This window comes from Chenopodium quinoa, unplaced genomic scaffold (genome assembly GCF_001683475.1).
Source record: "Chenopodium quinoa cultivar QQ74 unplaced genomic scaffold, ASM168347v1, whole genome shotgun sequence".
Classification (NCBI taxonomy): Eukaryota; Viridiplantae; Streptophyta; class Magnoliopsida; order Caryophyllales; family Amaranthaceae; genus Chenopodium; species Chenopodium quinoa.
Genome location: NW_018745286.1, coordinates 468906 through 482690, shown reverse-complemented (window position 1 = coordinate 482690; position 13785 = coordinate 468906). Strand labels below are relative to the sequence as shown.

The window sequence follows — 13785 nt, the reverse complement described above, 5'->3', positions numbered from 1 at the left end:
TTTGTTCTTACATTTAGAACATGGACACCTCACTTCATTCGGGTTACTACTCTCAGGATGATCTTTGACATACTTAATGAATTCATCAACCCCTTTCACGAACTCTGGATTAATAGAATGCCCAACCTTCCTATCATACATCCAGCTATGCTCTCTTCATTTCATGATTATAACTTCTACACAACTCACACACATATATAACCACATTAGTCACAAAGCGTATTTAATATTCATTATACATAAAAGTGTTATGGAAATGCAAATGAGATTTGAAATAATGTCCAAGGGTCCTTATCACTCCAACCTAACCCATCCTTGGACGTTTAATCCCACTAGCAAATGTATGCTAGGTTTTCGATTCTATGGAAAATCCGGCAGCATTTCTCGACAATTCTCTTACTACACGATGTAGGCGATTAGATACACCTACATATGTACCCAGAGAACATTGTAGAGAAATGACAAGCAAGGATATTCCCTAGAATCAATAACAAGGCATACATTCACCACCTAAGTGAGAATAAAAGTACAAGGACAATCCCAACCGGGGACTATTCAAGACATACTCCTAATGTGTATGCCTTGACCGGGTATCTAGGCATATGATTATGCAAATGATTCATTTAAAAATATATAAACTAAACTAACATACATTATATTAAACAAATATATCATAATTAAACTAAACAAAACTAACATATCATAATATCATAATATTAAAATAAACCAAATCAAACAAAACCAAACTAAACTAAAATATCTTAAACCAAAACAACATACATTATATAAAACTAAACTAAACTAAGCTACATTATATTAAACTAAACAAAACTAAAGTAAATTATATTAAACTAAAGTAATCTAACATACATCATATTAAACTAAACCAAACCAAACTAACATATCATAATATTAAACTAAACTGACATACATTATATAAAACTAAACTAAATTAAACTACATTATATTAAAATAAACTAAACTAAACTACATTATATTAAAATAATCTAAACTAAACTAACATACATTATATTAAGGTTTCTAATGCGACTAACCTTTAGATCTGCACTTCTTTTTGACAATTAAATCAACTAATTGTACAAATCCTACAAAAAATTAAAAATACTAAATAAGAGTTTATTATCAAACAAAATAAAATTGAATTGAAAAAAATGGGGAAAAAGAACTCACTATGGGTAGAGGACAACTCGGTGGTGGCTGCACGACAAGCTTCGTGGAGGTGGCGTCCGTGGTGGCTGCAAAAAAAGGGGGGTGGTTTGGAAATTAATTCATTAAAAATTAAAAAAAAGGGGGGGGGGGGGGGGGGAAGTAGGAGGACTTATCGGAATTTTCAGTCGGCTGCAATCAAGGTGGTTCTGGTCGCGGCAAAGGAGGGGAGGAGGTCGGAGGCTGCGATGTTGTGGTAAGGGTTTAGCGCAGGTCAATTTTTAAAAATTAAAAAAAAAAACCAAGAACAACACTAACCTCGCGGCGGTGCCTCAGGGGCGGTAGGTGAGCATCGCTAGCAACAATAATCGGCGTGAGGTGAGGCTCATGGACGCTGGATTTCTCTTCCTCTTTCTCTTTCGTTCTCTCTCTTCCTTTCCCCTTGGATTTTTAGGTCAACAGGACCGATTAGATGAAAGGGCTTTTTTAAAAAAAAAAAATTGATAAATTCCGACGGACAGAATTTCGTCGGAATTAAACTCTTCCGATGGAAAAAAAATTATTTTCGACGGAATTTTATTCCACCATAAGTTTTCCGACGGACAACATTCCGTCGGAAATTTTGAAATTTGCGACGGAAATATGGGTCCGTCGGAACGATTCCGTCGCTATTTAGCCTATTTCTAGCAGTGATAACTACTCACTCATGATCATAAAGACAATAAAAAGAATTAAAGAAAACATAATTAATAATAAAAGAAATTAAAGAGAGTAAGAAAGTACCGAATCTTGACTTGCAATGGAAAATAAGTTCTAGGGAGAAAACTAGGTCTAAGAGTTCATAAAATAAAATTAAGGAATTCAAGAAGTATTTATAAAATAAAACTAAGGAATTCAAGAAGTACTTATACTAAAATAGAAAAACTAGACAAAAGATAGAATTATCTTGAACTTCCTAAAATACGCGTCCAGGCACGAACATGCAAAAATAAGGCATGGACGTGCCTGACAACGAGCATCTAGATCTTTTCCGCTGGGGCACGGATGTGCCAGCGTATAGGCATGGACGTGCCTGCATAGCACTACATAGCAGCTCCATGACATCTTCCGCAATAGCACGGACGTGTCTTCTCAAGGGCACGGACGTGCCTCTTCGCACTTGCTTACACATGGACGTGCTTCTCAAGGGCACGGACGTGTTCTTCTCCAAATATGAGGCATTAGCTTTTATTAAATTTCTCATCAATGAGGCACGGACGTGCCTAGAATTGGCACGGACGTGCCTGCACAGCATCACGCTTCACTCGCATCCACACGTCCATGCCCGCACAAAGGCATGGACACCCTGCTCGGGCACGGACGTGTGCCTCCATCAAGCACGGACGTGCCTGATAGGAATTTTTCTTCTTTTCTCAACTTCTTTACTTCCTTCCTCGACTAGGCACATCCATGCCTTATCCAACATGGACGTGCTTGACTTGAAACTGCTCCAAATGAACTTAGCATCAATCGTTGATCTTCATGAGCCTCACTTTAGATACGCAACATTATAAAATCTCCAAATTAGCTCCGTTAATCCTGAAATACATAAAAAACAACGAAACTACCCATAAAAGCACAAAATCATAACAACTACACCAAATCAAGCCAAAATGAACCAAAATCAACTAGACTAGACTCAAAAACTAACTAAAAAAAACTCTAAAAATATGCATAATGCACAACTTATCATGAGAAAGGTCATTAAAAAAACAAATAAATAAATGTGGCAAAAAGGTCCTTATATCCCATTTAGGTCGTAAGGAGGGAACTTTAATTGGTTTCGACAATTGACTTTATTTTTCGACCATTGACCATTACGTGACAAACCCTTTTTTTGTCTTTTTCTCCCTTTTCCCCCTTTTCCCTCCAATTCCAACTTTATTTATTATATTATTGAAAGGTTGCAAGTAATAAATAAATGGATGGAGGAAAGACCACTTTATATTTAAACTAGGTTAGTGCACGTGCGATGCACATATTTAACCGAAAAAATTGCGTAAATTAAAGTTGTATGTTATTGAAATAGTTTTAAAATCAATATGTAACTTACTACAATAATAATAATAATAATAATAATAATAATAATAATAATAATAATAATAATAATAATAATAACAATGTTTTATACTCCAATCTTTAATTCAATGGTACGTAAGAAGTGGAAAAGAAAAACAAACAAAATAGGGGATTGGATAGGGGGATTTGTTGAACGTCGCCCGCAAATCTCCACATAAAGCCCACAAATATTTTTACTTTGACTCTTTTGCCCTTTTTCTAATTTTTACCGAAACCGTAATTCACTCTCACGAAGAATGTGGAGCTGGAGTGGATCGCCGAGGGACACCGAAGAGCCGTCATCGTCGCCGGAAAGCGAGATAATCCGGGGGAAAAATTACGAAAAGTAGGGGTGGCGTCTGGTCAGGACGCCGCCACCATGGCTGTGGCGTCCTGGCCAGACGCCGCCACCATGGCTGTGGCGTCCTGGCCAGACGCCACCCCTACTTTTTGTAATTTTTTATTTTTTATTTTTTTTTTGTAATTTGTTATTTTTTTATTTATTTTTTTTCTTTTTTTTTGTAATTTTATTTAAACTTTTTGTAATTTTTTTAAAATTATATTTAAAGTTTTTTTTTTTTAATTAAACATTAACACAAAAAATTCTGATTTAAAAAAAATATATACATTAGAAATAAAAACATTAACACATAAAACAAAAATATTAAACATTAACAAAAGAATTCCGATTTTCCAAAAAAAAAATATTAGACAAAAAAAAAAAAAAAAAAAAAAAGTGGTAGGGCGCCTGGCCAGGACGCCCAGCCCCTGGTGGTGGCGTCTGCTCCGGCCGCCGGGACCAGGGGGCTGGCGTCTGACCTGGACGCCCAGCCACGGCAGTGGCGCCTCTGGAAAACGCCACAATCGTGGCTAGGCGTCCAGGTCAGACGCCAGCCCCCTGGTTCCGGCGGCCGGAGCAGACGCCACCACCAGGGGCTGGGCGTCCTGGCCAGGCGCCCCACCTCTTCTGGTTTTTTTTAAAAAAAAATTTAAAAAAAAAACCCTGCCACCGTGAGCCGTCCTTCCCTCCGCCGCTGTGGCCGCCAAGTCCTTGCCTTGCCGCCTCAACATTGCCGTATTTTCGGGTGATTATAGTGTGGGTATGGGTTAGATTTTTTTATTTAAGGTTTAGGGCAATAAGGTAAATTCAATATAGATTTGTGGGCTTTATGTGGAGATTTGCGGGCGATGTTTAGCAATCCACTTGGATAGGATGAGATGAGATTAAATAGAGGAAAGAGAGTTTAGCTCGATAGTCAAAGCAATCTTGCTATCTATTGGGGGAAAGAAAATAGTAAAATCAGTTTATTTTTCCCAACGCAATATAAAATGCATCTCATTAAATGAAAAAGAATGATTACCCAAAAAAAAACGTTTTTGGCAAGAAAATAAGGAGGATGGTTTTGGCAGGAAAATATTGCACCAGAAATTGACACGTGTCATTCCTAGTGTATGTTTTAGTATTGTATATAATATTGATGATTAATTAGCAACTCGAGATATCAACTAGACCACCCACTAGTTAGTTATGATCGAGCTTTTGCATTATCAAGTGTGTCAATTAATTTGTTAGTTGTTAAGTACTCCTTTTGTTTTAAAATAATTTCCTTAGTTTAATTGATATTTGCCAACATAAAAACCTTGACCAATAATATATTTGATTACCAACAAGTATGATTATAATACGTTGATATTTAGAAATTATACATTTAGACAATTCTAACAAATATCTACGAGTACATGGTTATACTTGATCTTACGTATTGTTTGGTCAGCTAAATTTTTTGTAGGCATTCAAAATTCCCATGAATTTGAATTTCAACTTCTTGTTTGCTTTACTCAAAAAAAGTTAACATGGGGCAATGACAATTTATTGGAATTATTGATATTCCACAAAATATGGGAATTTACTTACCTTGCTCCTCTTTAGTAAGTTAAAATTCCTATGAGAATTTACTTCCTCCATTTTTAACCAAATAAATTTGTTGAATTCCCATAATTTAGATGATGGAATTTATTTCCCACAAATTGAAATTTCATGGGATTTCGCACTTCCCTATTGAACCAAACGACCCCTTATATTGTATATAATGCACAAACATAGATAAAGCGATACATAAATGGTGTAAAAGTCAGATTAAGAACTTATTTTAAAACAAAATGAGTATTAAAAACTTAAAAGAAATAATAAAATATCCTTTTAAAAAAAAAGGGGAATGAAAACGAAAGAAACAAAAGATGGGGAAACAAGAAATTAGGACATTGAAGTTGATGATATTGGGCCAGCTATGAAGTGGGGTAAGATCCAAGTCCCATGGCCCCAATTTCACGTGCGACTCATGCTCACCTATCACCATCTCCAGCCACGTGTCCTTTATACATTTCTTTTTCTTTAATTTTTTAATAACAAATATCACACTTACACAGTTACACGGGTCATCATCCTTGACAGTATAACTCAATAATCAAATGGACCACACGAGCTTTCAGCGTTTTTCTAGAATCCAGGTGAATTGAATTGCGCAGAAAGGTGACCTGAACCCTCTAATTTTATTTTTATTTTTTCTTTATTTTTAAATATGTTCTCTTGGATAACGACAAACATTAAATGCATTTTCCTAAATTACCCTTGTGTTATAAATTTGTCCACGTATGATTTCTTCTTCTATGGTTTTCGTGTTTCAGAATCCAGGTGTATGTTGTAAGACTGTTACTTGGAGTTTTAGGCATCATGTATCATACTAGATTACTATTAATATGAGCAAATATTTTTCAATGAAAACAACAAAATATAAAAAATGTTATACATTTCAGTTATCCCGGGAATCACATTTGCAAAATCGACATACAATGGTATAAGAATTAAGATTTGTTGACAATCTGAAGTTTTGAACACGATAAGTTTCTAGCTAAAGCTTGTATTTTCGTGTGGATTTGAATTGCTTGTTCCGTTCACAAATAGTATTCATTTTAGGTTTGGACATGTATCTTATCGAGACTAATACAAATTAGTAATATCATATAAATATATATGGCAAATTATATATGTGCAAGTGCATTAATAACATGTATTAGCCCACATTTTTAATTAAAGTGAAGAACTTTAATATATAATTCAAGTGGATTAGTTCTCATATTGCAAATCAAGTTTAGGATCAAACCTCTCTTAGCTAGGGGTTAGGGCTTAGGGCTTTGTTAGTGTGTTTCATTTTGGTGTCCTTGCTTATGTTGGAATCTCTTTAAACATGATAATTAGAAATGAGATCTTTCACTGATGATGATTGACAAGTCTCTTTACATGAGAGGCTTTTAATTTCTAAATATTTGTCTAAAGCAATTTTAAAGCAATTGTGCTACATTAATAATAATAAAAAAATGTTTCTATAATTATAGCTTGAATTCTCTAATGTTAGATACTCCCTACATTTTTGAAGGTTGACTTGGCTTGGTTTATTGAATTTTTAAGCTCATTTGATGGGAGAGTTCCAAAATGAGCTAAAAAATTTACAACATACAAGACATGAAAATTTGACTGAAATCAGTACAACATGAACACAAACCTAAATAAAAGTTTAACAAAATAATCTGAAGACAAAATCAACTCGAGCACAACCCGGTGTGGTTTGATCATATCAAGCAGTCATATTATTGATAAGATAAATCCTACATTTTACATTGAAACAGTACGACTAGTTTATCGTATACTCGTATTACCAATTCTATTAGGAGTAGTACCACATTAAAAGACTTGTACTTCTTCCGTTCTTTTAATATCGCATCACCTGTCTTTTAGGGAAGTTTCACAAATATTGCATTACTTCCATTTTAGGGCAAAAAATATCTATGCTCACACTGCAAATACCCAACATACCCTTATTTTTTCACACTTACTTTTTATTTTATCTTTATATTACATGGACAATTTTGTATTTTTACGTTTCTCTCTCTTACTTTTTCCCACTACCAAATTTTGCCTCCAAACCCCTATGATGCAATAAAAAAAGAACGGAGGAAGTATATTAAATTACTCCCTCCGTCCCATAATACTTGGGACGTTGGGGTGAACACGTAATTTAAGAAAACTACAAGTGGGTCCATTTAAAACATTTGTTTATTATATAAAAGATTTTGTTTTTATATTTTTATATTGTAAGAATAGAACAAGTGGGGTGGAAGTGGGATAAGTGAGTATAGAGAAAATGTGGAAAAATATTATTTTATTAGTGGTCTCATTCCATATTTAGTAACATGTCAAATATTGTGAGACAGACGAAAATAGAAACTGTGTCAAGTATTATGGGACGGAGGGAGTATACTTGTACTACACCTAATTTAAAACATACAAGTACTAATAAATTAAGGTGTAAATAATATGATTACTAATTTTAATTAATAGATTTAAAGTTTCTTTTTTTTTTTTGACGGGAGATTTAAAGTTTCTTAACAAAACTAGAAATGAACAATATTGTGTCCTTAATTAAAAATAATGATGGATCGGGAGCATTATCTACACTTATTAAGAAATTAAAAGAAAACAACATAATGGTTTTCTCTAACTATTTAAGGAGACACAAGACTTTTTTTTTTTTTTTTTGATAAAAGACACAAGACTTTATAAACCCTTCACTTATCTATTGATGTCATCATATATATCTTGATATCTTCTATAGCCAAGGGAGTCTTATCACCAAGAGCTTGAAGCATCATCCTTAAATTCGTAGCTCTCCATGAAACTTCTTCTTACCGACTTTATTTCATTTATTTATATTTTATTTTGAAGGATAACACATAGTATGGCATAATTTATTGGATAATACGAAGTACAATAATACGGAGTTTATATTCTACATTTGTACGAGTACTTTTCAAAGGATACACGTAAAGAATGAATCATATTTTGGTGTGGCTAGGATTGTTTAATTAATTACTTGAAGCTCCAATGCAATACTATCATTTACTGGAGTACATATACAGTTCAAGAGAAGGAATATTTAAGAGGAAAACCCTTGTTTAGTGATACCATTGCGCTTTACTGTGTCATATGGATAGATAACATAAATTGGTACAAATACACTTAGATCAAAATCAGTTCACACATCTCAAGAAGTAAACACCAATATAACTTTGATATGATAGTTGGTGAAGTTTAATTTTAATACATTTCCTCGATCGATCTGTTTTCTTAATATTGAACCATTTATGTGATACATATATCAAGGTACAATTTCAATCATTATTACAACGTATTTTTAATTATATATTGAGTAATAAATTTGTAAAACTTTTATTCGATACATACATTAAGAATTCTTATTAAGACATTTGAACATCATTATATAATAATTTTTATTTTTATATATTACGAGTAGTAAAAACATTTGGTTAAAATACTCTAGTAAACAAATAGTGTAAAAGTTAAAACAATTTAATTTTAAGAACTAAAAAAGCGTTTTAGATTGAGGTTTAATATTTATTAGGGATTTTAAGTGAGAATATTTTTTTCAGAACTTACAAGCAACTTGTTGTTTTTGCACTTTAGCCATATAACTTAATTAAGAATTTAAAGTTATGGAGGTTGTGGTCATGAGGATAAGGTTGTCAAATTTTGGCAATTTAGAATATAGATTGGACTCAATAAATTTATATGAATATGATGAATATTGAATAGAATACGCAATCTACATAATTAATAATCTTTGGATGATAATAATGCAGATCAGCATTGATTCCTACAATTTCATCTAGCAATACTAATTATAGTACATTGAATTATTGAAACCTTCACCTAAAAAAATAATTAATTTAATAAAGCGACATAATGTTTATCTTAAAATATTTGTCTATGGTTAGGTCATTTTAAATCTTTTTGTTTAATCTCTTACGAAGTACGGAGTGTATTTTTATTGTAACAAATACGATAATTGTAATTCAAATTAACTCTCAAATTCGGACTACAAAATAACTTTAACTTTAAAATGAGTCAATATAATAACATACATATTTGAAAATATGGACGGATGCGGATTCAAATTACGGCGTAATTTATAATTCAAGCTTAGGCTTACGGCTTACCTCTGTGGATTTGATCGAAAATCAAAATAATCGAAGTCAAGTGAATGGTTGAATTTACACCACAAGAGTTTGTAAAACCATACAAGTAACTGTTTAGTCTTTACATATTGGAGTTTTATAACAAGAAGTGCAAAAAGACAATTAGGATATTAATAAATCTTTATCCATCTCTATCTACTTTTTGTCAGCTCGTCAATAATATCCATCACGCCAAAGATTAATCCGTAAAAATGTACACGTCAATAAACCACGTCGATAAAATGAACCTGTAGTACAACTACGATTTGATACATAGTGGAACACAAAAAAAAAAACCGATTTGATACATAGTAGAACATCATTCAATTGTTTCATTTTTTGCCCTTAAGCTTAAAAAAACTAAGAATTATACACTTGCTACATTTTACAAATAATGCACCAAATTGACTTTCATACTTGCTATCAACTTTGATCTTTAATATGTTTAGATTCAATAAGTAAGATAATAATTAAAAGTTGATACATAAAAAGTACAAATTGAGAAGATACTAGCAACTAGCAAGATATCACATAACTATAATATAAATCACAATAAATTGTTAAACGAAAGCATTCGAATAGTGTAAAAATTAACATGGTGCAATACTTTTAAAATGAAGTATACGAGTAAGTTTTACATGCAATCTTATACTCCTATGAGATACAGTTATATGTACAAAGTACAATAATTACCCTTTTTTTTTTAATATTAAGTTTTGGTTAAGTGAAGTTTCGAGTAAAATATTATCCATACTTTTTAGTTTTTATGAGAATAAAGTTGTCCAGGTATGTTAAGCGAACTTTAAGAGATAAAGGAAGTGTTTTTTTTTTCCTAAAGAAAGTAATTAAACAACAATAAATGAAAAATGCAGTACACTAGGCAACTTTATTTATCCAAAAAAATTTCATTTTTTCTGATAGGAACACTTGGCAACTGTTAATAACTTGGCTAAACCTTTAATAAAGTAACAGTATTAAAAATTAAAACATCGAGGGGTAAATTTGTAACTTCATAGGATAGAGAAAATTTGATTGGATCGAAACCTTATCCACAAAATCCATTATAAATTGGCGTTACCCATTTCTAGACTTTCTTGCCAACTCCATTGCCAACTACCCAATCATCATCATTCTTCTTCCTATTTCATTTTTCTCAACCAATTTTTCCTAACCCGAAAAATAATAATTATAAAATACAATTTGATCCGAACAAAAATAAAAATGGCGAGTACGAAGAGTTACATGATGGCAAGAAGAGCGAGCAACTACCGTTTCCTAAGCAACGATCCGATCCAACCATCTCCGATCAAAACAACAACCGAGTTAGAGTTCGAGGAATCCGACGTTTGGGGCGGGTCAACCCGATCCGACCCACCCGAGTCACCAACGAGTTGGCGGAAGTCAAGGAGACCGATAGCAGCGCCGACTCCAACAAGGAGTCAAAGTAAGTGCGTAGTAGGCGGAGATGCGGTGTCGTTGCCGGTGAACATTCCAGACTGGTCGAAGATACTCCGGGAAGAGTATAAGGCTGACAAGTGGAGTTTTGGCGGCGAGTTTGAGAGTAATGGCGGTGGTTGTGGCGGTGATGACGGCGGCGATGAGTGGGTGCCGCCGCATGAGTATTTAGCGAGGACGAGAATTGCGTCGTGTTCAGTTCATGAAGGTGTTGGAAGAACGTTGAAAGGGAGAGATCTGCATAAGGTTAGGAATGCGATTTGGGAGAAAACTGGGTTTCAAGATTAGATTGATTTAACATATTTTTTTAGAATATTTGAATTTGAATTTTTGGGATGAGAGAGAAAATAATTAACCGGCGATTTTAGATATATTATTGGAGTTGTAAGTTGATTAAGAGTTGTAGTGTAAGATTTATTCTGGGAATTTTTTTAACTTTTTCCCAGATATTTTTTTGGAATTTTGTTTTTATTTTTTGTCATGTAGTTTTGATGATGATTATGAAATATGGTGGAAAATCATCTCACTTAATGTAATTTTCGAATGGTGATCTGCTACATTGTGACTGGAATTCGATAACAGAAAGTGTTGTCATTTTTAATTTAGAGGAGTTTATGAATTGTTTTGGGTTATTTAATTTAATTATTGCTGCGTTGATTTTTCTGAATTTTTTTCTGTATTGTTTCAATTTTATTTATGTGGAGTAACATTTTAAAAATGACTTTTATAAAAAGTTTGAAACTCGATGAATGATTGGCTAAAGTTTAGATATTTTATTTTGTGAAAGAATTATTATGTTGAAGGAAAGTAGTTGTGTACTGTAATTAGATTCCAAAATATATAAAATGACAAATTAGTAATCATTTAGACAAGATAGGAGTGACATTATCCGGCGTTTGGAATTTTTTTTTCCAACTTTTTCCTTTTCTTTTTGTGAACTGTTAAACGTAGCTTTCAATTTCTTAAGCGTTCTCCCATTTTAAGATGAAATGACCATTTTACCCTTTTTATAACTTGGGCTATATAAGGGTGTAGCGCTTGGTTCTAAAAGTTTCTTGAGCATTTTAATATTATTCTCGACACCCACTTGATTTAAAAAATTACCGAGTCCCAAAATTCACCACTTGCCTTAAAAAATTTCCAACTCCCAAAATTGTCGGGGCCCACCAACAAAAACCCGAGTTATTTTTAAAAAAATTATTAAGCTTAAACGACGGGTTTAGGACGATGGACAACGACAACGATCGTACACCGGAGGCATTATCGGAGGATTCGGTAAGTTGTCGAACTTTTTTTTATTTTTTGAAATGGGAACATCCGCCTAAAATTTCCGAATCCACCATGGAGGATCCAACAATTTTAGGCGGATATCTCTTTTTTTTTTATTTTTTTTTTTTATTGATAATTAATCAAATCTTTATTGTTCAATTCAATTTATTAATGTAATCTTTGTATGATAATTATATTTTTTTATTGCGATTATTATTATTTTTGTGATAATTTGAGTATTAGTATTATTAGTTAATATTTGTTATTTTTGTGATATTAGTTAATGTTAATGTTAGTTAATATTATTTAATGTTGTGATATTAGTTAATGTTAGTGTTAGTTGATGTTAGTTAATGTTATGATATTAATTAATGTTGTGATAATGTTGTGATAATGTTGTGATATTATTATTGTTATTGTTATTGTTATTATTATTATTATTATTATTATTATTATTATTATTATTATTATTATTATTACTATTATTATTATTATTATTATTATTGTTATCGTTATTGTTATTAGTATTATTATCATTATTATTGTTGTTGTTGTTATTGTTAGTATTAGTATTATTATCATTATTGTTATTATTATTATTAGTATTATTATTATTGTATTATTATTGGTATTGTTATTAGTATGTTGCGTGAAATATGTCGTTATTATTGTGATTAGTAATATTGGAGAATGTTGTGTTTTTTCTTTTATTTTTATAGGATTATTAGTATGTTGCGTGAAATATGTCGTTATTATTGTGATTAGTAATATTGAAGAATGTTGTGTTTTTTCTTTTATTTTTATAGGATTCGGAGTTTGAAGACGGCGGTGACGGTGTGAATTATAGTGCGAATTTTGTCACAGGCACGTTTTTTCCAACGTTTGATGATGCTGTTAAATGGGCAGATGTTGTTTCCATAAATCTTGGGTTTATTTTGGTTAAATCGTCTTACAACAAAACTAGAGATGGTAGGCCATATCGGTATTTGAGATGTGATCGGGGACGAAAGAGCAAGACGAGAGAGTTGTAGAACGCAATTCGAAAGGACACAAAAACCAAAGCTAATGGTTGTCCTTTCTACATCAAGATATATTATGAGTTCGTCACAAACAGTTGGAAGTTCCGGGCAAAAAATGATGCAATTGGGACCCATAACCATCCAATGATTGTGTATCAGGAGGGTCATCGTAAAATTAGTGGCTTGAGCCCGGATGCAATGAAGGTTGTGCGTGACATGACAAAGTCTAAGGTTGCACCGCGTAACATCATGGCAACTATTGCAGAGCAATTCCCTGATGATCATCCAAACATTAGACACATTTACAATTGCCGGAATGACTTGAGAACGGAGATGTCTGGAGTTGTTCAGCAATTTCTTGAATTGGCGAGACAGAGTCAGTATATTTACTAAGTCATGGCTGATGACCTCGGCGTTCTACAACATGCATTTATGGTGCACCTATCACGGTAAACATACTACGCAAGTACCCACACGTGATCGGTATGGATTCGACATATAAGACCAACTGATACGGGATGCCGTTCTTTGAGATAGTAGGTGTGACACCGACAAATCAGAATTTCCTCGTCGGTTATGTGTTCATGCGCAACGAGTGCACGACAAGCTATCGGTGGGTCTTGCAGAGATTAAGGGAGTTGATTGGGTATGATAGAGAGCCATCGGTATTTTTGACAGACCGTGAGCT

General features: G+C 32.9%; 2 protein-coding genes across 2 annotated transcripts; both read left to right on the top strand.

Moving 5' to 3' along the window:
• The first annotated feature begins 10278 nt into the window (after positions 1–10278).
• Positions 10279–11451, top strand: LOC110711846. The gene has a single exon (XM_021890285.1). The coding sequence runs from the start codon at positions 10576–10578 to the stop codon at positions 11095–11097; it is 522 nt and encodes a 173-aa protein (XP_021745977.1). The 5' UTR covers positions 10279–10575; the 3' UTR covers positions 11098–11451.
• Positions 11452–12036: 585 nt separating this feature from the next.
• Positions 12037–13490, top strand: LOC110711906. The gene is made up of 3 exons (XM_021890345.1): positions 12037–12084; positions 12885–13060; positions 13193–13490. The coding sequence occupies exons 1-3, from the start codon at positions 12037–12039 to the stop codon at positions 13488–13490; spliced, it is 522 nt and encodes a 173-aa protein (XP_021746037.1).
• Positions 13491–13785: the final 295 nt, after the last annotated feature.